The following is a 19,495-nucleotide window of genomic DNA, read 5'->3' as shown; positions in this document are numbered from 1 at the left end:
GAAAGTTGTGCTTTTTTAAACCAATTTTAATTCAAATTTGATTTTAATTTTTAATTTTTAGATAATTAGCAATTTGTTGCATTGTTTAGCTTCGCAAAAGTTTGAAAAAAAAGCTGCGAAACTTTCATGGATTTCTCAAATTTGAAAATCACAGATGGAATTCTATTATTTTTCTGAAAATTTTCAGGCATTCGATGTTGACGATGTCATTTTATCACAGGAAAAATTTGCTCGAACGTTTTCGAAAGCAAAAGCAAAATCAGAAAAGATTATCAGCCGGAATGATGCCGCGTGGTGGTCTTTTACAGCACATCTTTCAGTTTTAATTTAATAATTCCTTAATTTTTCTTCGTTCGTTGCCGAAGTAAGTTAATTTCAAACATTTAAACAATCAAGTAATTACTTATTCATCAAGTGTGCCCATTTGTACTCAATTTTGGATCGATCCGGATCTTAGTTGAAATGTTTCATCCTAACACTTCGTACTAACCTTTGTAAAACACGTGTAAATCTTGGAAATTAACGCCTAAAGTATCAAAGTAAGATTGATTTTCATCTCTATACTGATTTTACTTTTGTTTTCTATTTTGATTTAGTCCTTAAACGATCTTGAGTCATCTCTACACACACGATGGGTAGAGAGGATAAGGCAACATGGAAAGCTAACTACTTTCTCAAGTTAGTGGTAAGGATGCGTTTCATGATCAATTTGCTTGCTTTTATTTCATTCGTCGTACACCTGTAAGCTTTCTCACCTTGTTTTAATTTACAGAACTTATTGGATGATTACCCGAAATGTTTCATCGTGGGAGCAGACAATGTCGGATCGAAACAGATGCAACACATTCGTATCACGTTGCGTGGAAGCGGTATCGTTCTTATGGGTAAAAACACCATGATGAGAAAAGCTATTCGTGGTCACATCGAAAGAAACCCTGCCTTGGAAAAGTGAGTCTATTATTTGAAACAAATTGAATATATTTTGCGATTTCGTAATAATTCAGTTTAGCGTCTTGATGGAACCGTTGGTTCTGTGTATTGAATAAATATTGAGAAAGCACTGATCGTAGTTTTAAGTTCATGAAGTTTCGTAGCGATTAAAATGATGATATTCCCTTGTCAAGTCTTAATAGAGCTGTTATTTCACCAACGCCAGAAATGGCTGAACCCATTGGTGTAGGCAGTTCTGTCTGTTGAAGTAAGCGATAAGGCAGTCTGATCGTAAATTCAAGTATATGAACTTTTGTAGCAATTAAAATGATGATATTTCCTTTTCAAGTCTTAATAGAGCTGTTATTTCACCAACGCCAGAAATGGCTGAACCCATTGGTGTAGGCAGTATCTGTCTGTTGAAGTTTGAAAAGATAGTCTGATTTAAATCACAACCCTGTACGTGCATTTTGTTAATATTCTTTTTATCTCAGTTTGATTAATTTTTGATTTTTTTGTTTTTGTAGAATTTTACCTCACATCAAAGGTAATGTTGGTTTCGTATTCACCCGATCGGATTTGGTCGAAGTACGTGAAAAATTGCTGGAAAATAAAGTTCAAGCTCCAGCCCGTGCCGGAGCTATTGCACCGTGCCCTGTAGTAATCCCAGCTCAGAATACCGGTTTGGGTCCTGAAAAAACATCTTTCTTCCAGGCTCTTTCTATCCCAACCAAAATTTCGAAGGGTACCATTGAAATTATCGTAAGTTTCAATTTTTTTCTGCTTCATTTTTCTAAATCTTACGTTTCAGTGTATTAATTACTATTTTAATTTTACAGAATGACATTCACATCTTGAAAGAAGGCGACAAAGTCGGTGCTTCCGAAGCAACCTTGTTGAATATGTTGAACATTTCTCCCTTTTCTTACGGTTTAGCCGTTCAGATGGTTTACGACTCTGGTACCATATTCGAACCCAAAATCTTGGACATCAAACCGGAAGACTTACTGGCTAAATTCTCGGAGGTATTATTTCGTTTTCTATTTCCATTATATCGTTGCCTTAAATGATGATAAAAAACAATCTTTGGTCTTCTTTCCCAGACTGAATTTACATTGCTGAGTGTTTTATCTGACTAGGCGTAAATTTTCTCATGTTGCACGATGTTTACAATATTTTTATCGATTACGTTGCCTCAGATGATGATAATAAACAATCTTTGGTCTTCTTTCCCAAACTGATTTTTCAGTGCTGAGTGTTCTATCTGACTAGGCCGAAATATCCTCGCGATTACGTGTTGTTTACGATTGCATTCGATTAATTGTCTATTTTTACGCAGGGTATTGCCAACGTTGCTGCGGTATGTTTGACCATCGACTATCCTTGTGTTGCATCTGTTCCGCATATGTTGATCAACGGATTCAAGAATCTGTTGTCGATCGCTGCCGAAACTGAGATTGAATTCAAGGAAGCTGAAACAATGAAAGAATATTTGAAAGTATGTATTCGTGCATTTTTTTGAATCTATTTTTGTCAAACAGCGTATTGATGTGTTCGTTTTTTTTTAGGATCCTTCGAAGTTTATTGTTGCTGCTCCTGTTGCCGCAGCCGCCGGTGCTGAGAAAGCTGCCGCTGAACCGAAAAAAGAAGAGAAAGAAGAATCAGAGGAAGAAGACGACGATATGGGTTTCGGTCTTTTCGATTAAAACTCTTGTCAACAATCTTGTTATTGAAAATAAAAATTTTTTTATAAATCTAGTTTGGTGGTTTGATTGTATCGATTGTAGTACGCGAAGGTTTGCTCGTCATTTTAGGTCATCTTTAGTATTGACCGGTGAATGTAATTTTATCTAGCATGATTAACTATACCTCGAACATCATCATCTTGAGTGTTTTTTTTTGTGGATTTTGATATTTGTATCGATCAAAACATGATCCAAGTTTTGTGAATAAGTCCGTATATTTTTTACGAGTGAATACCGAACTTGGTTTTGGTATCAAGCATTCGAATACTTGGAGTAATTCGAGTCCTACATATGCTGTGAAACTGGCAAAAGAGAATAGACGAAAATATTCTGTTTTCTGAATTAGAACTCTACGTTTCATTCTGTTGTTACGAAGTGGAAACCCATTCGTTATCATTTGCAGATGAGTCATCGAATAAATGATGTTCGAAGAGGAAGCGAAATGCCGATCAATTTTGATCTGCAGGTGAAAGCACAACCCTAATTTTATGTTGTTTCAAGTTCTACCGAAGAGATGATAGATTAAGAATTGATTGACGATTTGCAGTTTTTACTACGCTCACGTCTGTTCAAAGATTTCATTCAACAATCAGGTACTACTTGCAGTCCATGGACTATGAATTACAAAAGCCGAAATTTGTAAGAAAAAAAAACAAAAAGTACGAATGTGAGTGCGCAACTGCAACTGCGCTTGTGTAAGTCGTGCACTGTGCTGCAGCGATACCTGTCCTTTTGTTCCGGGTTCTGTTGTTTTGTTTCTAGTTTCTACCCGGCGCCTGTCAGTCCATTACCATCTTCCAAACTTCCATTCAATCGTGGATTTCTAGTACAGGATGGGATTTATATTTTACGTTTCGTTGACAACTTAACGGTATGTAACGCTAACGCACGTAGGCGTGCGACATGTGAACATTAGGCTAATTAAAAATCATGAAATAGTATAGGCTGTGGAAGCGTGTTTGCTTCTGGTTATGTAAAAATCTACGTTGTTTAATTTGCGTTCTTTTTTTTATCAGTTTTATTGTTCATCGAGGAGAAATAAATATAATGGCTAGAGTAAAATATTCTAAGAAAACATCGCCGCCACGTTTTGGTTTAAAGAAGACCGTATGCGTAATTCTACCGAGGGTAGATGTAAACGAATTCCTTAGAGAAAGAAGAAGACGAAGCTTGACTACTGTAAGATTCTTTCGTTAATTTACTATATTTGCTATGATCACGCATCATCTTTGGTCAAATTACAAACTATTAAATGCGGAGCTATTTTTTGAAAGTTGACAAACCCATGAACGAGAATTCGAAGGCTTGTTCAACTTTTCAAATCGTAACTGTTGCTTCTATTAATATGTATATGCCAAATAAATTATTTCAAATCCAAGCTCGTCGCTATTTGTAATGTTGAATTAAAATCTTTGTATTTTCGTTTCTGTTACAGCAAAATGTAGCAGTACCTTCAGCAGCTCCTACAGCTAGTAGCTGTTCATCGTCGGCGGCAGTGAGTAGATTAAATTTAGGTCATGGTATATCATGACAATTATAGCAACGTTAAGTACATAAATCAAGACCAAAAATATTTTTACCATTTCACTAGGTTCAAACTACCGCTGTTAAAATTGCGAGAAGAAGATTCAGAGTAAAAAAAGAACCTCCTTGTATTTTTCATTCGCAAGTTGATATCAATAATGACGATTCTGCGGTAAGCATTTCATTGTAATTTATACCTACCTAATTTATATCCTACATGAAAAATGATTTCAATTGCGAACTGATGTTCATGTTATTATGATGATATTGTTGATTTCGTAGATTGAAGAAATCCCAGCAGTGCTGGGCGAACCAGTTCCTCAAGGGTCGAGCATTTGCCTGCACGAAATCACGCGATCAATGTGCTACATGTGCAGTCCTCGGCACCATGGTATACCGGCTGCAGAGGATAAATCAGAGATTTGGAACGAGATCAGTGGCAGTTCAACGGCGAATGGGAGCGGATATCGGAGCTGGCACACTCCTACTCCATTCATTTCTACCAGAGCAACATCGTCGCCTCAGCCAGCCATTCAGCCGACGCCGACACCGTTGCCGCCGCTCATTCCACCAAACATCAGTACTCTGAACAGTACAGCTGATGTTGGTGTCGGAACAGATGAGATCCAGATCCCTACACAAACTAGAGACCAGTCCACCCAAACTGTACGGTATTTTTCGTGCAAGCATTGTCTGGCTTTGTTCACGGATGTGGGTCATTTAATTCATCATAAATCGGTACATCAGAAGATGTTCGAATGCGCCTTCTGTCCGGGCAATTTTGCTTCGAAGAACGACCTGAAAAATCACATGAAAATGCACATGCTTCCAAAATATTACGACTGCGTGTACTGCCCTCAGGCATTCACTAAGAAGCATGATATTCGGGAGCATTTGACGCTACATGCGGAGCAGAAGCAATTTCATTGCCAGTTGTGTCCTGCTACTTTCAAACAGAAACAAAATTTGAGAAACCACGAGCAGTCTCATAATGTGAGCAAATTTATCCACGTGTTCAAGAAGGTAGATGATGGCGAACCTGCGAAAAAATCATCCCCGGTTAAATCGGTTGCATCTAGTTCAAATTCGCCAGGAGGAACGAAATCGGTGGCGTGTGGTTCTACTGCGCCAGGAGGAACGAAATCGGTGGCGTCTGGTTCTACTGCGCCAGGAGGAACGAAATCGGTGGCGTCTGGTTCTACTGCGCCAGGAGGAGTGAGATCGGTGTCATCCATTTTCTCCAACCAGAACAGATCGGCGATATCTTCGTACTTGGAGTTATCCTCAATTCGAGATACCAGTCCAGCTGTAACTCAGCCTTTGGTGACTAATACAACTGCTGCTTCACAAGCAAATGAAACTGAGCGATTTTCGAGCAGTATGGGTAATTTCTTTCAATGCCAGCATTGTCCTATATCATTCAAGCTGTTTCGTGGATTGAAGAACCATAATATCTGCCATACGCGTAAATCAGGCAAATATGTTTGCACATCATGTGGTGGAAAATTTATGAAGAAAATTAGCCTGGCAATGCACAGGAGATTTTCCCATCCAATTCCAATCAGTATGTAATTTTTATTTGTATTATTACCTAGCTAATTTTGTACATAGCGATGTATTTTAGGTGAGTATGTGTAGGCTGAGTCGAGTACCTACCTATTCAAATTTCGTTTTTAATGATTTAACTTATTTTCTATGCTTAATTTGGGCAATTCATTCTGTCGTTTTTGGCGTATTTTTTCGTTGATAGGAGATAATTTTAAGCAATATTTTTGTTTAGCTGATGAAACATAATTTTGGCGAGTACCTATTTTATATTATTAATAATTTCATGTGTTGTGTCTTGTGTTTGGGTAAGTAGGTAGGTAGGTAGATAGGTAGGTACCAAAAATTTTCAAAAATGTGCTATTCATGTTCCATAAAAGTCGGCAAATAAGTCTCTTTATTGAGACTAGCTAATTAATGAATATCTAATTAATTCTACCTACCTACCGCTTATTTTGAATTTTGAATAATCTTTTGTTTTAAATTATTTGTGATGGCAAAATGAATTTTCATTTTACTATCTTTGTGTTTTATTTTTAACCATTGAGTATTTACTCAAGTGAGTTTTGATTTTTGAATAATTGTCTATCAATTTTTGCGGTGAATTTTTTACCTACTTAGGTGCTGCTTATTTTGTATTTTGATGCGTCTTCTTAATTTTACAGCAATATGAATTTTATGTTTCAATAATCTGTGTTTTAAACTACATATTTTGTAATCACAAAATTAATTTTTATTTTTATTCCTTCGTGTGTTATTTTCAACCATTGAGTATTTTGTATTTTACTCCAGTGAGTTTTGTTTTGATTAATTGACTATCTAGTTTTAAGTTATGTAATGTATATTGGATTTTATCAAATCCATGTCATTTCCACCACCTATTCTTTTACAATTTGATGTATTTTTTTCTGTTCTTTGAGTATATTGATCATATTATTGATTGTTGCCATGCTTATAAGCATCGAATACTTACCCCTTCCTTTGTGAGATTTTCATTCATCGAAGAAAATACTGCTTAAGTGACTACAGATGTCCGATCAATTCTGCCAAGATATTTCGTATAAAAGAAACTGTCATGTGTATGTTGTTTTTTTTTTTTTGATATTTCGCAATTTTCTGTGTGTATATGCTTTTCAGTTTATTATATTGTAATTTATTTATGTTCATTGAAAATAAATTGAAAATAAGTAGGGATACCTAGAGTTGTTCATTTTCATGGTACTTTGTTAAAAAATTATGCTCTCGTGGAAAGGAAAGGTGCGACTTTGGATTTCCAAGTCATTTCGTACAAAGCACCTAATGTCAATATTTTACAAAATTTTTAAAAATTGATCAATTTCCAAAATTTTAAGTCGGCACATAAATATGTACGTCTTACGTATTACGTCTCATATTCAGCCTGTTAAAAAATTATTTGACTTTTGAAAACTTTGAAAAACACACTGATCAAATTCCAATATTACGACTTATAAACTTTCCTTGCAGAGGAGAATTTGTTTTAATTTTTAATTTTTCTTCCTTCTGTAAATTCGACCTTTTGTACAGACTTTCTTATAAATATGAGCATATTTACTTAATAAAAAATAAAAAAAATGGTTTTCGAGGAAAGGTATTCGGGGGGGGGGGGGGAGGGAGGGAATTTCAGAAAAATGGTGGGAACTGGAATTTGGCTGACTTTTTGTAGAATTGAATGTAATAAATCTGGAAAGATTTTTATTTTGGAAAAAACAAATATTTCGACGAAAATTAGAGCATAATTGAAGAATTTTTGAGCCTCAAAGTCAGGTCATGTTTTTTAGGATTCTTCAAAAGGTGTCATGCAACCTATCAAAATAGGTTAAAATTTCGCGAAAAGTTCAAACATTTCGACGAAAATGTACTTCGAGCTTTTTGAAGAATCTTAGCCCCAAAATCGAGTCGTGATTTTTGAGCTTTTTAAGAAAAAAAGTGCCATGTGACCTATTTGAAAATCTCGTTTTGAGATTTCAGGAGAAATTAAAGTACCTACTCGAGACAAAAATATATTTTCTACATTTTTGAAAAATTTTCAACTCCAAAATTGGGTTATGATTTTTGAAAGTTCTGAAAAAAGGTCAATACGACACGTAAAAAAAAAAAATGAATTCAAATTTCGTAAGAAAATCAACATTTTATGTCAAGGCTTTCAAAAGCAGTTTTGAAGAATTTTAAGATCACATTGAGATCATTATTTTTGGGATTTTGGAAAATACCTATCAAATGAATTCGTTAAAATTTCAATCAATATTTTTTTTGAGCGGTTTCTTCCAAATTTCTAATGCATGCCACAAAGCAAATTACAAGTAGGTTAACTAAAAAATCAAAAAAGATCCCAAAAATCATGACCTTATTTTGATTTTTGGGGCTTAAAATTCTTGGAAAACGTTCAAGAAAAATTTCATTTTTGTCTACATTTTTTTTTCATAATTTTTTAGTCAGTTTTTTTTGCTTGTATTTCAATGATTTCATGAGAAAAAGTGATAAAAGTAAAAAATTTCCAATTTTTTGTTATTTGTTTTAATCTTGTTTTTTTCATCATATGATGTTTCTCTAATTATTTTCAACAAAAAAAGCTGTTTTGTTTTTTTCCAAAAAAAAAAAAAAACTTTCCTTCAGTTTCACAGCTAAAAAACTCAACAGTAGCGATGGTCAATGGGCCATAAGGTGCTTGCACCGGTTGTGCACCACTTCAGTTCACCTTGTGAAAAATTTGGAATTTGGAAATTCACACAATACAAGTGCGAATGTTGAACAGGATTTCAAATCGTAAAGTTTTGTCGCAATTTGCCAAATTAAATCGACAGAGGCGAAAAATACGAGAAATAAACCTTACGAAATTGCAAACATCGCCTACCTACCTAAAACAGCTGTTTTTGTCGAGAATTGCAAGTTCGAACTTTTACTGCACCTGCGCCGGAATGGAAGTGTTTCTTCATTCATGTGACGTTCAATAGACATTATTGGTATTACGTCACAATGAGGAATAATGGTTCTTGCTGTGCGCTGATTGGCTGGTTGGTTTGTTATTAAATCATCAGTGAAGTTGGCGCAAAATTACGTCTAATTAATCAAATATCTCAGTAATTACTGAGAATTATTAAAAAGTAATTAGATATTTGAAATCTACGCATCTGAAAACATACATGAGAAGTTCAAAAATGAAGAAAGTGGAAATTCTTGCGAAATAAATCGTTTATCAGTGTCGCGAATTGTGCTCTCTGTTTACAATGATAAAAACCAGAATTCCTAACACTGATAAACGATTTATTTCGCGAGAATTTCCACTTTCTTCATTTTTGAACTTCTCATGTATGTTTTCAGATGCGTAGATTTCAAATATCTAATTACTTTTTAATTATTCTCAGTAATTACTGAGATATTTGATTAATTAGACGTAATTTTGCGCCAACTTCACTGATGATTTAATAACAAACCAACCAGCCAATCAGCGCACAGCAAGAACCATTCTGCCTCATTGTGACGTAATACCAATAATGTCTATGGTTCAATTAGAATTGAATTTGAGTTTTGATTACGTTGACCTGTCGTCAAATTTTTCTTTCGTGTTCGACTTTTTCAAACCTCCAGGTAACTATATACGTAAAGTGATTCAAGTATATCAAGTTTCATGTTCTATTTTACACCTACGTTGATTATGTCCTAACCTACATAATATAATATGATTTCATTCGCAGATTGAAAATGATTGCAGAAGGGTGATACGTAATTTGAATCAGAATTCATCACTCTATCTCAAGATTCAATTTGGAATTTTGGAACACAAGTGTCGTGGTAAGATTACAATTCATTTCCTCAGTGTAACAGCTTTCATTCTCAGAGTATTTTTCAATCACCGCTTCGTAATTTATGAAGTACACTATTGTATCCAGTTCTGCCACTCCGAGTTGTAATACTTTATAAAGCACAACTTGGTGATGTGATTTTATGCTTATACTGATCATTTGAGTAATTCTCTCATTCCCTTCCCATCCATTGACATCTTTGACTTGAGTAGTAACAGTAAAGTGTTTTGAAAACACATTCGAGTATAGCTGTGAGAAACTCCTCAATCCACTGGAGCCGGTGATTTGACTACCTATATAGTTTTTGAAAGTCGTCACTTTTTCTTCGGTTGAATGTGTGCTTTATAATTGCAATCCGGTGAAATTATAATGATGAAATGAAGCGAACGAATAGTACGATTTTTTCGATGAAATAATAATGTTGCTTTAAAAAATAATTTTCTTCGAGTATTTGGATCGTAGAATAACTCGATGAAATTCAAATAACATTTTTGATGTAATCATTATCTTTAATTAGTTCAGTTTTTGAGTGACTTGAAGTATGTATAATTTATGAGATTCCTGTAGAGAGATGATGCTTTACCGCTCGCTTGTCCGATCAACTCGTAGTAGTAGGAGTGCCCCAGAAATCGGTGATGGGGCCTCTGTTATTTTTAATCGTACCAAAGATGTAAGGAATTCCACCCATCCGCTCGAATACGCTTTAATTAACATCGTCAGCAGGTATTCGGTAAATGAAGTAAAATAAATATTCAGTTTTCTTGCGTTTCTATGGTGATTGTATTTTGTAACTGAGTTTTGTTTTTCAGTATAAGTACCTCGATCGTTGGAGATAGAAATGAGAGAAACGGATCAGAAAAGACGAATTTGCATCGAGTAGTCTTCCGAAATATACTGCCCTGATCGTTGTAAAATTTGGTTGAAAATTTTGTCATCGTGATGTCTGACGATGAATATAACAGTGGAGCTAGTGGGAGTGAAGCTGAAGTAATTTATTATACTCATATTTTATAATCTTAGAATTTAAAAAAAAATTAACAATATGATTAAAATTCTACAGGAGGATAACGACAGAGAGAGCGTTTCAGACGAAGAAGAGCCAGAAGGAGAAAATCTGAATTCCGAAGAAGATGTAATGAGAAAAAAAAACATCTAATTTCTTTTTTTCTCACTATTTATTCTCTTATTCATTTGGCTATGTAAATGTGTTCAGGAATACGACGACGAAGAAGATGAAGAACGAGACAACGCACGATATAAAAAACGTCGCAACGAACGACACGGAGGTTTCATCTTGGAAGAAGCTGAAGTCGACGATGAAGTAGAATCCGAAGATGAATGGGAAGATGGCGCCCAAGAAATCGGTATCGTTAGTAACGAAATCGATGAACTTGGACCGACAGCGCGAGAAATCGAGGGTCGCAGAAGAGGAACCAATCTTTGGGAGTATGTTTCTACATCTCATCTCGCTTCAATATCTCAAATTTTTTTGTACTAAACGAGATCTTTCGCAGCTCGCAGAAAGAAGATGAAATCGAAGAATATTTACGTAAAAAGTACGCCGGAGAATCGATATCAACTCGACATTTCGGTGACGGAGGTGAAGATATGTCCGATGAAATCACTCAGCAAACTTTACTACCGGGTGTCAAGTAAGACGTGTTCCAGTCTTTGCTCAGTTATTTTTCAAACAAAGGCACTTATCGTTTTTTTTTTTTCCTGCAGGGATCCTAATTTATGGATGGTCAAGTGTCGAATCGGCGAAGAGAAAAATACAGCTTTGTTACTGATGCGTAAATTCATAGCGTACCAATTTACCGAAGAGCCGTTGCAGATTAAATCAGTCGTAGCACCGGAAGGTGTCAAAGGATACATTTATATCGAATCTTATAAACAGCCACATGTCAAACAAGCCATAGCCAACGTTGGTAATCTGAGAATGGGTGTTTGGAAACAGCAAATGGTTCCTATTAAAGAAATGACTGATATTCTAAGAGTCTCTAAAGCTCAGACTGGATTACGTCCTAAACAATGGGTTCGTTTAAAACGAGGTAATTGAAGTACCAAATCGCTAGCATTTTTAAAATAGAAATTTGCTCGAAATAACTCGGAATTTTATTTCATTAGGATTATATAAGGACGATATCGCTCAAGTTGATTACGTAGAGGTTGCTCAAAATGAAGTACATCTTAAATTATTACCCAGGATCGATTATACCAGACTGAGAGGAGCTTTAAGAGTGACCTCCGTAAGTTGCACCATTAGTCGATCGAATATAACCATTATTAGAAAATAATCTCGTATGAAATCACGAAAATAAAATCATTTTTCTAGGATGATAATCTAAAAAGAAAGAAAAAACGTCGCCCAGCGGCCAAACCCTTCGATCCGGAGGCAATTAGAGCAATCGGAGGAGAGGTTACTAGCGACGGTGACTTTTTAATGTTCGAAGGGAATCGTTACAGTTTGAAAGGATTCCTGTACAAAAATTTTAACATGAATGCCATCGTCGCCGACGGTACCAAATCAATTTTCATTTGTTTTTTCGACCTCTCAACCCGATGTTCATTATTTTTTCGCTTTCAAGGTATTAAGCCAACGTTATCGGAACTGGAGAAATTCGAAGAAGCTCCCGAAGGTGTTGATATCGAAATACCTTCGTCTGGTAAAGATGAAATAGCAGCGCATTCCTTCAGTGCCGGAGACAACGTGGAAGTTTGCCATGGCGAATTGATGCATTTGCAGGGTAAAATTTTATCCATAGATGGAAATTTCATCACAGTGATGCCCAGACACGATGACCTAAAGGTGATTGAAAAAATCATTCGTGGTTTTCGAGTATAAATTTCGCGTTGAATAATTTTTTTTCTTATTTTACTGGCAGACTCCGCTCGAGTTTCAAGCTCACGAATTGAAAAAATATTTCAAAATGGGTGATCACGTTAGAGTAATTGCCGGACGTTACGAAGGTGATACCGGATTGGTTATTAGATCAGAAGAAAATCGAGTAGTGTTGTTCTCCGATTTAACTATGCACGAGTTGGAAATTTTGCCACGAGATTTACAACTCTGTACTGACATGGCGACCGGAGTCGATTCTTTGGGACAGTTCCAATATGGAGATTTAGTTCAGCTAGAGTAAGTATAGGTCGAAGGGACGGGCGATGATTTTTTTCAAATTCGGAATTTATTATCGGTGATCTTTCCTTAGTCCTCAAACCGTTGGCGTTATTGTTCGTCTGGAACGAGAAATTTTCCACGTGTTGAATATGAATGGAAAAGTGATCGAAGTCAAACCTCAAGCTTTGCATAAGAAAAAAGAGAATAAAAGTACCATAGCGTTGGATTCTGATCAGCAGTCGATTCAAAGACGAGATATTGTAAAGGTTATCGATGGACCTCACTCTGTATGTATTATTTTCACGCTTCGAGGCGCATTTTTTGCGATATTTTCGTCACGAATGGATTTTTTTGTACGCAGGGACGTGGCGGCGAAATCAAACATTTGTACAGAAATTTCGCATTTTTGTATTCCAAACTGTACTTGGATAATGGAGGTATTTTCGTTTGTAAAACACGCCATTTACAATTGGCTGGAGGTAGCAAAGATTCTGTGAGTACATTTAAAAAAATAAAATATAATAAATTCAAATTTTAAATAAAAAATATGTAAATTGAATGGACGATTGTTATTTTAGAGTACAATTCATATCGACGCTGGCTACATGTCTCCTCGTATCTCTTCTCCTATGCATCCTGGCGGAGGTGGAGGTGGTGGTGGCAGAGGACGAGGAGGAGGAGGACGGGGCGGTATGACCAAACGGGATAGAGAAATTATTGGCCAAACCATAAAGATTACACGAGGACCTTATAAAGGTATTTGAGAAAAATCCTTGTAAAATGCTCTCACTTTCGTTCCTCGAAATTCTTGTTTTTTAATTTTGATATTTTTTTTCCAGGAAATATTGGTATTGTTAAGGATTCCACTGACACCACAACGAGGGTCGAGCTACACACCTCGTGTCAAACTATTTCCGTTGATCGAAATAATATTCAAGTTGTTGGACAACCAAGCAAAGTGAGTGTTTTTCCCACAAGGCGGTGGCCCTAAAATCAAATTTTATAAATAATTTCACATTTTTATTTTAATTTTGCAGGATGGATCATATTCGACGTATTCTCGCACCCCAGCTTGCGGCGTTGGTCAAACTCCGATGTACTCTGGAGGTGGTAGAACTCCTATGCACGGTTCTCAGACACCACTATACGACAGTACGTATCCTGTAATCTCAATTTACCAAATAAATCGAATATTATTTCCATCAGCTAACAAATATTTCGTGATTTTAGCCGGTAATCGAACACCTCATCATTACGGTAGCATGACTCCGATACACGACGGCTCCCGTACTCCTGCTCATTGGGAATCATCGGTTGCCAACACTCCAGCTCGACAGTCCGATATCGACAACTACGATATGGATAACTATACATCCATGTCGAATGTAGAATACGCTCCTCAAACACCAGGCAGCAATTACGCTTCATCCGATCATTCGTTTTCGCCATATCACACAGCATCACCTTCAGGATATCACAGCAGTAGCGCTTCTTCTTACCTTCACACCCCTAGTCCCGGTGGTAGCGGTATTGGTGGATATGGAACAGCATCACCTATTAGTTACAGTCCGATGACGCCTGGTAGTGCATCTTCAGTTTCGATGGCTTCGCCGTATCATAATCCTCAGACTCCTGGAGCTGGTAAATATTCAGCAAGAAGAGAAATTATCTGGGGTTAATGAACTTGTATCGCAAATTGAAAGTGTCGATATTTCCGTAGGGTTGGACTTGGCTAATCTTCAAGATTGGTTCATACCTGGAATTGTGGTTCGTATTTTGGATACGGTGGGAGATCGCGGTTTAGCCAATCAAATTGGAATTATTCGAGGAATTAAGGTAGGTGTCATCGAATTGACCCATTTTTCAAACATAATTATGTATTTCTTGTAAATTCGAGTGTCTGTGCTTGTTTATTCAAGGATGGCACTTGTACCGTATTCATCGAAGACGAAGGTCAAGATTTCCACCTATTGTGCGACCACCTCGAGCCAGTACCTCCGGTCATCAATGATCAAGTCAAAGTATTGATGGGCGATGAGAAGGGAATGGTTGGAATTTTGCTCAACATCGACGAACAAGAAGGTGTAGTTGAATTCGAGAACGAAAAAAATCCCAAAATGGTGCCATTACGGTTCCTATGTCGATATCAACCAAATTAATCGCATCAAGTATTTATTACACGCAATTCTTCTCGGTAATTTAATTACTTACTATCGCGATGGGTTTCTCGAAAACTTGGTTAATTGGGGGTTATGCTATTATTTTATTTATTTATTCGAGGCTTATTGTGCCCGGTGCTTTATGAATGTTGTGTTGTTGAATGAAATTCAATTCTTGTGTGAAATATTATATCTTTATATGTCGGAACAAATAATCGTACCTGCGAATAAACGATGCTGCAAGTATTTATATTTAATTATGTGTTTTGTGATTTCATAGCAAGACTGTGAATAGGGCGAGTTTAATTTGAAACATTTCAGCTTTCAGCGATTACTGGTTTGTGGGTTTTCCAGGGCATCAAGCTTGAATATTATTCGTTTATTTTTCAAACATGACCCCCCCCCCATTTCGAAAAAAATATATTCGAGAAATCAACTTTTTGGTTGAAAATTATTGAGAAGGAGTCTGCAGACAAATTTTCATCGAGTTTATTCATGTTCCTGAAAACAGCCCATTTTCGAGCGGAAGTTTTGAGCCATAAAAATTTTTTTACAAAGGAAAAATTTCGTTTTTTTTTTTAGGAAATTGCTTTTTGTTTTTTTTTTTAAAAATATTCTTTAAAAGACCTGCCGTTTTTTGAGTCTAATTTTTTTAGAAAACATCCCATTTCTTTGCAAAAAATCCCATAAGTTATTTCGGAAATACTTAATCCTTTTTTGTAAAAAAATTCCACTTTTTGGGAAAAAATCTATTTATTGACAAATATTCCATTTTTTGGAAAAAATCTCATTTTTTGGTAAAAAACTCATTTTTTGGTAAAAAACTCATTTTTTGAAAAAAAAAAAACATTAGAAAATCTATTTTATGAAAAAACTTCAGTCTTTTGGAAAAAATCCCGTTTTTTGAAAGATCCCATATCTTGAAAATGATCATTTTTTTGGAAAAAGATTCCACTTTTTGGTAAAAAAATCTATTTATTGAAAAACATTCCATTTTTTGGAAAAAATCTCATTTTTTGAAAAAAAAAACATTGGAAAATCTATTTTATGAAAAAACTAAAGTCTATTGGAAAAAATCTCATTGTTTTAAAAATCCCGTTTTTTGAAAGATCCCATATCTAGGAAATGATCATTTTTTTGAAAAAAGATTTTTCCCCTTTTTGGTAAAAAAATCTATTTATTGAAAAATATTAAATTTTTTAGAAAAAATCTCATTTTTTGAAGAAAAAAAATCATTGGAAAATCTATTTTATGAAAAAACTTCATTCTTTTGGAAAAAATCTCATTGTTTTAAAAATCCCGTTTTTTGAAAGATCCCATTGTTTGGAAATAATCCCTTTTTTTTAAAAAAAAAACATCCCATTTTTGAAAAAATTCTTTTTTAATAAAAAAAATCTCCAATTTTTGCAAAAAATAAAAATTTAATGTTTTTATGAAAAGTTTCCTTTAAAAAAACTCACAATTTTTTAAAGAAAAAGTTCCATTTTCCATTTATTTTTGTTTGAATAATATTTTTTTTTAAATCTCACTTTTTGGAAACCCCCATATTTAAAAAAATTTTGTTAAAAAAAAATATTGAAAAATTCAAGAATAACTCTTAGTTTTTTCAAACAAAAAATTCCATTTATTGAAGAAAAAAAACCCTGTTCTTAGATTTAGAAAACTGTTATTTTCAGATTTTTTAGAAGTACCTACTAGTACTAGGTACATTTAGAGGGGAAAAAAACATTTTTGGTTGAAAAAAATTTTTTTCAAGAAAATATTCTATATCTTCAGAGGAAAAAAAATATTTTTTCAATAAACGAGTTACGAGCACCCAAAGATTCACCCTAAATTCTAATTCAGAGTTAAATTGGTCCGAAAATTTCAAAATTGGGCTGGTTTTTTGTTCAAGAACATTGGTTTTATGACCATTTTTTGACCAATTCATGGTCGTTGAACTTACGCATAAAAATTGGGCAAAAATAAGTGATTTGAAAAAGTTTATTTTTTAGAATTTCAAATTTGGATTCAGGGACTTCGAATCAGTCCGAAAATTCTCCTTTAAATATAGACCATGGGCTCAAAATTGAACTGATTTTTTTTCCTTCAAGAATAGGTAATATTGGACATGTTTTTTATGCCTTTTTATTTTTACTAATTCGCAATTGAGTATGAAAAAGACGTCTAAATTGAGACTGGGTTCATCGTTTCCGATGTCAGATTATCACAAAAGTTATTCTTATTCGTTTTCTCAAAAATGCCTCATAGTTGAACAAAAAATAAATGAGGCTACCTGTCGACTCAAAAAATTAGGTAGTGATTAATTTTGTCGAACGTTTAATTGATTGGTAATCTATTCTTTCTCCTTCCCCTTCAGAAGGCCATTATCTGTTCTAATATTCTTATGCCTAATTACCATATTTCATCATCAGAAATCATCGATTCGTCTTCAAGGCAAATCACTCAGATGCTCATGTTGAGTTTAAATTCATTATTATTTATTGACGTACTTAATTGTCGAAAAAAAAATAACACGATAATTTCTGGAACGAATTCAAAAATTATGCATTTGACTTGTTTGAATGAAATTTTCTCCTTCGAGTTTTTATTTGGCTAACTCGAATTGGCAATTACACAACACTTGGCGGTTTGCCCCTCCGCCTTCTTGCATCTTATATACATTGTTACGTAGGTACATAACTCAATTACGTGTAAATGAATCACCTCCGTGAGTTTTTTTTCTTCTTCACCCAGTTTCAAAATGATTACTTCGTACGAATAAAAAGCACAAAAAAATATAACAATATATATTTTGCGCATAGCACTTGAACAAAATAAACAGAAAAAGAAAAAAAAATGCCCGCACCATGAAACAAGAAGTTATAAGATAATATTGCACATTCTATAATGGCTTATGAACTAAGCCAGAAAATATCGCACTTGCCCGACGCATAACCATACTCGTAAGATAATGAATATAATATCACAGTAATATTAAGAAAATTTCTATATAAGAAACTATTTATGAATTACGATAAAAGTTCGACTTACGTATTATTTAAAATTTAAATCTATATTTTAAAATTCAGTTCTTTCAATATTTTTGATTAATAATCGTAATTGTCTTTTATGTATAAAACGTCGCGTAAAAAGAAAAAAATATATAAAATCATATTAAAAATAAAATACAATAGAGGCACTCGATCTTTGATCTTGATGTTAAAATAAATAATAGAGCAGGTAATTAAACGACACTAATAAGTTGCAATTAAGTACTTTGAGATTCATTTACGTAAAAATTAATTTAACCAACAAAACAAAAAAAAAAGAACAATTAAAATTTCAAACACGTTGAAGTAAAACTAAAAAGTATATAAAAAGACTAGATCAATAATAAAAGAAGCGCACAAATGGAAAACATGATAAAAGATCTTGTGTCCTTTAAAAATGGAATGCTAGAAGTTTGAAAAACAGGAAGCATTTACGTAAACGTACTACCTATAGAGAAAAAAAAAATCACAGATAAGAGATTCTACAAAAAAATGGGTGCTAAGTTGTCGCAACTTTCTACATTGTGACGTTTAAACTCTTATGAACTTGGTCAAATATGAATTTTTAAAAACGCCCGAGAACGTGTCTTCTTGATTAGGTGGAGTGAATTCGACAAAAATCCATGTGAAAAGTTTACACGATTGAACAGCCAGTCTTTTATACTCTAAGCTGTTTAGTCCTTCGGTTTTGAAACGTTTACGTCCGTAGTATAATTTTTCAAATCTGTGTGGAAAAAGTAATTAATTAATTACGGAGTAAAAGTGCTTCGAGAATTATATAAAATTGGATTTGTACCTATTTGGATTGGCTTTTTGCTTTTCGTGGGCTAACATTGTATATCGAGCAATATTAAAAGGATATCTTGATAAATGCAAACCTCTCATTTTAATACGCATCGACATGTCATCGTCTTCTCCACCCCATCCCCAAAACATATTACTGAAACCGTTGACTAATAAAAAATGCTCAGTAGACATGGCACTAACTCCGCCAAATAAATCGCTGTATGGTAACCTAAAAAAAAAGTAGGAATAAATTTCATGATGATTATTTCAAAAAAGTTCCATCTAATATCAAGCATGCGTCACATTGTAACTCATCCAAGAAAAAAAAAGGTCATAGATTGACCGGAAATTATCATCATTACTTATATCTGAAAACGTCAATGGCAACGGACATATGACGAGGCTGCTCCGGGCATGTGTATAAATTTCGGTCATCTTCTGGCAGTAAATCGACATCGTGAAATATAAAACAGTCGAAGGGACGAATTTTTATAGCCTCGAAAAATCCCACATTCATCAGCATACCACGATTGAAAGGGCTATCGCCTGTAAATAACTATACAATTAATCAACGAGTCGATAATTTTTTATCGAACTACAATACGTGAGATTTTCCAAAAAATTGACCTGCTTGCTCCACAATAAAAATGGTATAATCTAATTGTTGTTTTTGTAAAAACGGATGAATATTTCTGAGAAAAATATTCAAATGTTCAAAACGATCTCTATATGGCACTATAATAGCGACTAGTTGACGTGCTCTGCATTCACTCGGTTGGTAACGTCCGTCATTCTGAAGACTAGAATTCTCAAATTCATCTCGTAAACTTTT

General features: G+C 34.5%; 4 protein-coding genes across 7 annotated transcripts in view; 3 read left to right on the top strand and 1 right to left on the bottom strand.

The window, feature by feature from the left end:
* Positions 1–205: 205 nt before the first annotated feature.
* On the top strand, positions 206–2,688 carry RpLP0 (ribosomal protein LP0). Its single transcript, XM_065362518.1, has 7 exons — positions 206–364; positions 597–685; positions 773–948; positions 1,458–1,692; positions 1,770–1,955; positions 2,270–2,428; positions 2,499–2,688. Exons 2-7 carry the CDS (start codon positions 632–634, stop codon positions 2,634–2,636), a joined length of 948 nt encoding a protein of 315 aa, XP_065218590.1. The 5' UTR covers positions 206–364; positions 597–631; the 3' UTR covers positions 2,637–2,688.
* Positions 2,689–3,224: 536 nt separating this feature from the next.
* On the top strand, positions 3,225–6,940 carry LOC135844349 (gastrula zinc finger protein XlCGF26.1-like). Of its 2 annotated transcripts, XM_065362513.1 has the most exons (5): positions 3,225–3,546; positions 3,692–3,854; positions 4,111–4,170; positions 4,267–4,371; positions 4,482–6,940. In XM_065362513.1, the coding sequence occupies exons 2-5, from the start codon at positions 3,723–3,725 to the stop codon at positions 5,769–5,771; spliced, it is 1,587 nt and encodes a 528-aa protein (XP_065218585.1). In that variant the 5' UTR covers positions 3,225–3,546; positions 3,692–3,722; the 3' UTR covers positions 5,772–6,940. The 2 variants fall into 2 exon arrangements, with proteins under 2 accessions (XP_065218585.1, XP_065218586.1); XM_065362514.1 differs by lacking the exon at positions 3,225–3,546 and having other exon boundaries at positions 3,553–3,854.
* Positions 6,941–9,199: 2,259 nt separating this feature from the next.
* Positions 9,200–15,102, top strand: Spt5 (Transcription elongation factor subunit Spt5). Of its 3 annotated transcripts, none has more exons than XM_065360257.1 (20): positions 9,200–9,350; positions 9,458–9,554; positions 10,133–10,288; positions 10,375–10,552; positions 10,626–10,697; positions 10,779–11,011; positions 11,080–11,217; positions 11,291–11,616; positions 11,693–11,814; positions 11,901–12,084; positions 12,154–12,374; positions 12,451–12,704; positions 12,778–12,973; positions 13,048–13,179; positions 13,265–13,442; positions 13,526–13,644; positions 13,724–13,838; positions 13,917–14,327; positions 14,407–14,522; positions 14,606–15,102. In XM_065360257.1, exons 4-20 carry the CDS (start codon positions 10,505–10,507, stop codon positions 14,843–14,845), a joined length of 3,105 nt encoding a protein of 1,034 aa, XP_065216329.1. In that variant the 5' UTR covers positions 9,200–9,350; positions 9,458–9,554; positions 10,133–10,288; positions 10,375–10,504; the 3' UTR covers positions 14,846–15,102. The 3 variants fall into 3 exon arrangements, with proteins under 3 accessions (XP_065216329.1, XP_065216328.1, XP_065216327.1); XM_065360256.1 differs by having other exon boundaries at positions 10,133–10,295; XM_065360255.1 differs by lacking the exon at positions 10,133–10,288.
* A 2,517-nt stretch (positions 15,103–17,619) lies between these two features.
* Positions 17,620–19,495, bottom strand: part of LOC135845872 (beta-1,4-N-acetylgalactosaminyltransferase bre-4-like) — a 2,741-nt gene continuing 865 nt past the window's right edge. Inside the window, exons 4-7 of the mRNA XM_065364721.1 lie at positions 19,291–19,495; positions 19,026–19,209; positions 18,674–18,892; positions 17,620–18,601 (exon numbers count right to left, since the gene is read on the bottom strand). The exon at positions 19,291–19,495 is cut by the window's right edge and continues 41 nt beyond it. Coding sequence (XP_065220793.1) covers positions 18,409–18,601; positions 18,674–18,892; positions 19,026–19,209; positions 19,291–19,495 — 801 coding nt within the window. The 3' untranslated portion in view covers positions 17,620–18,408. The remainder of the gene's footprint in view (positions 18,602–18,673; positions 18,893–19,025; positions 19,210–19,290) is intronic.

Source organism: Planococcus citri, chromosome 4 (assembly GCF_950023065.1).
Source record: "Planococcus citri chromosome 4, ihPlaCitr1.1, whole genome shotgun sequence".
Classification (NCBI taxonomy): Eukaryota; Metazoa; Arthropoda; class Insecta; order Hemiptera; family Pseudococcidae; genus Planococcus; species Planococcus citri.
The sequence above is the reverse complement of the archived record's forward strand: the minus strand, read 5'-3'. Positions and strand labels throughout refer to the sequence as shown.

Coding starts and splice junctions, on each gene's coding strand:
- RpLP0 (XM_065362518.1), top strand. CDS start 632: ATGGGTAGAGAGGATAAGGCAACATGGAAAGCTAACTACTTTCTCAAG. Junction 686..772: donor ACTACTTTCTCAAGTTAGTG/GTAAGGATGCGT, acceptor TTTAATTTACAG/AACTTATTGGATGATTACCC. Junction 949..1,457: donor AGAAACCCTGCCTTGGAAAA/GTGAGTCTATTA, acceptor TTGTTTTTGTAG/AATTTTACCTCACATCAAAG.
- Spt5 (XM_065360255.1), top strand. CDS start 10,505: ATGTCTGACGATGAATATAACAGTGGAGCTAGTGGGAGTGAAGCTGAA. Junction 11,617..11,692: donor ATGGGTTCGTTTAAAACGAG/GTAATTGAAGTA, acceptor TTATTTCATTAG/GATTATATAAGGACGATATC. Junction 13,645..13,723: donor TTGTTGGACAACCAAGCAAA/GTGAGTGTTTTT, acceptor TTAATTTTGCAG/GATGGATCATATTCGACGTA.
- LOC135844349 (XM_065362513.1), top strand. CDS start 3,723: ATGGCTAGAGTAAAATATTCTAAGAAAACATCGCCGCCACGTTTTGGT. Junction 3,855..4,110: donor GAAGACGAAGCTTGACTACT/GTAAGATTCTTT, acceptor TTTCTGTTACAG/CAAAATGTAGCAGTACCTTC. Junction 4,372..4,481: donor TCAATAATGACGATTCTGCG/GTAAGCATTTCA, acceptor TTGATTTCGTAG/ATTGAAGAAATCCCAGCAGT.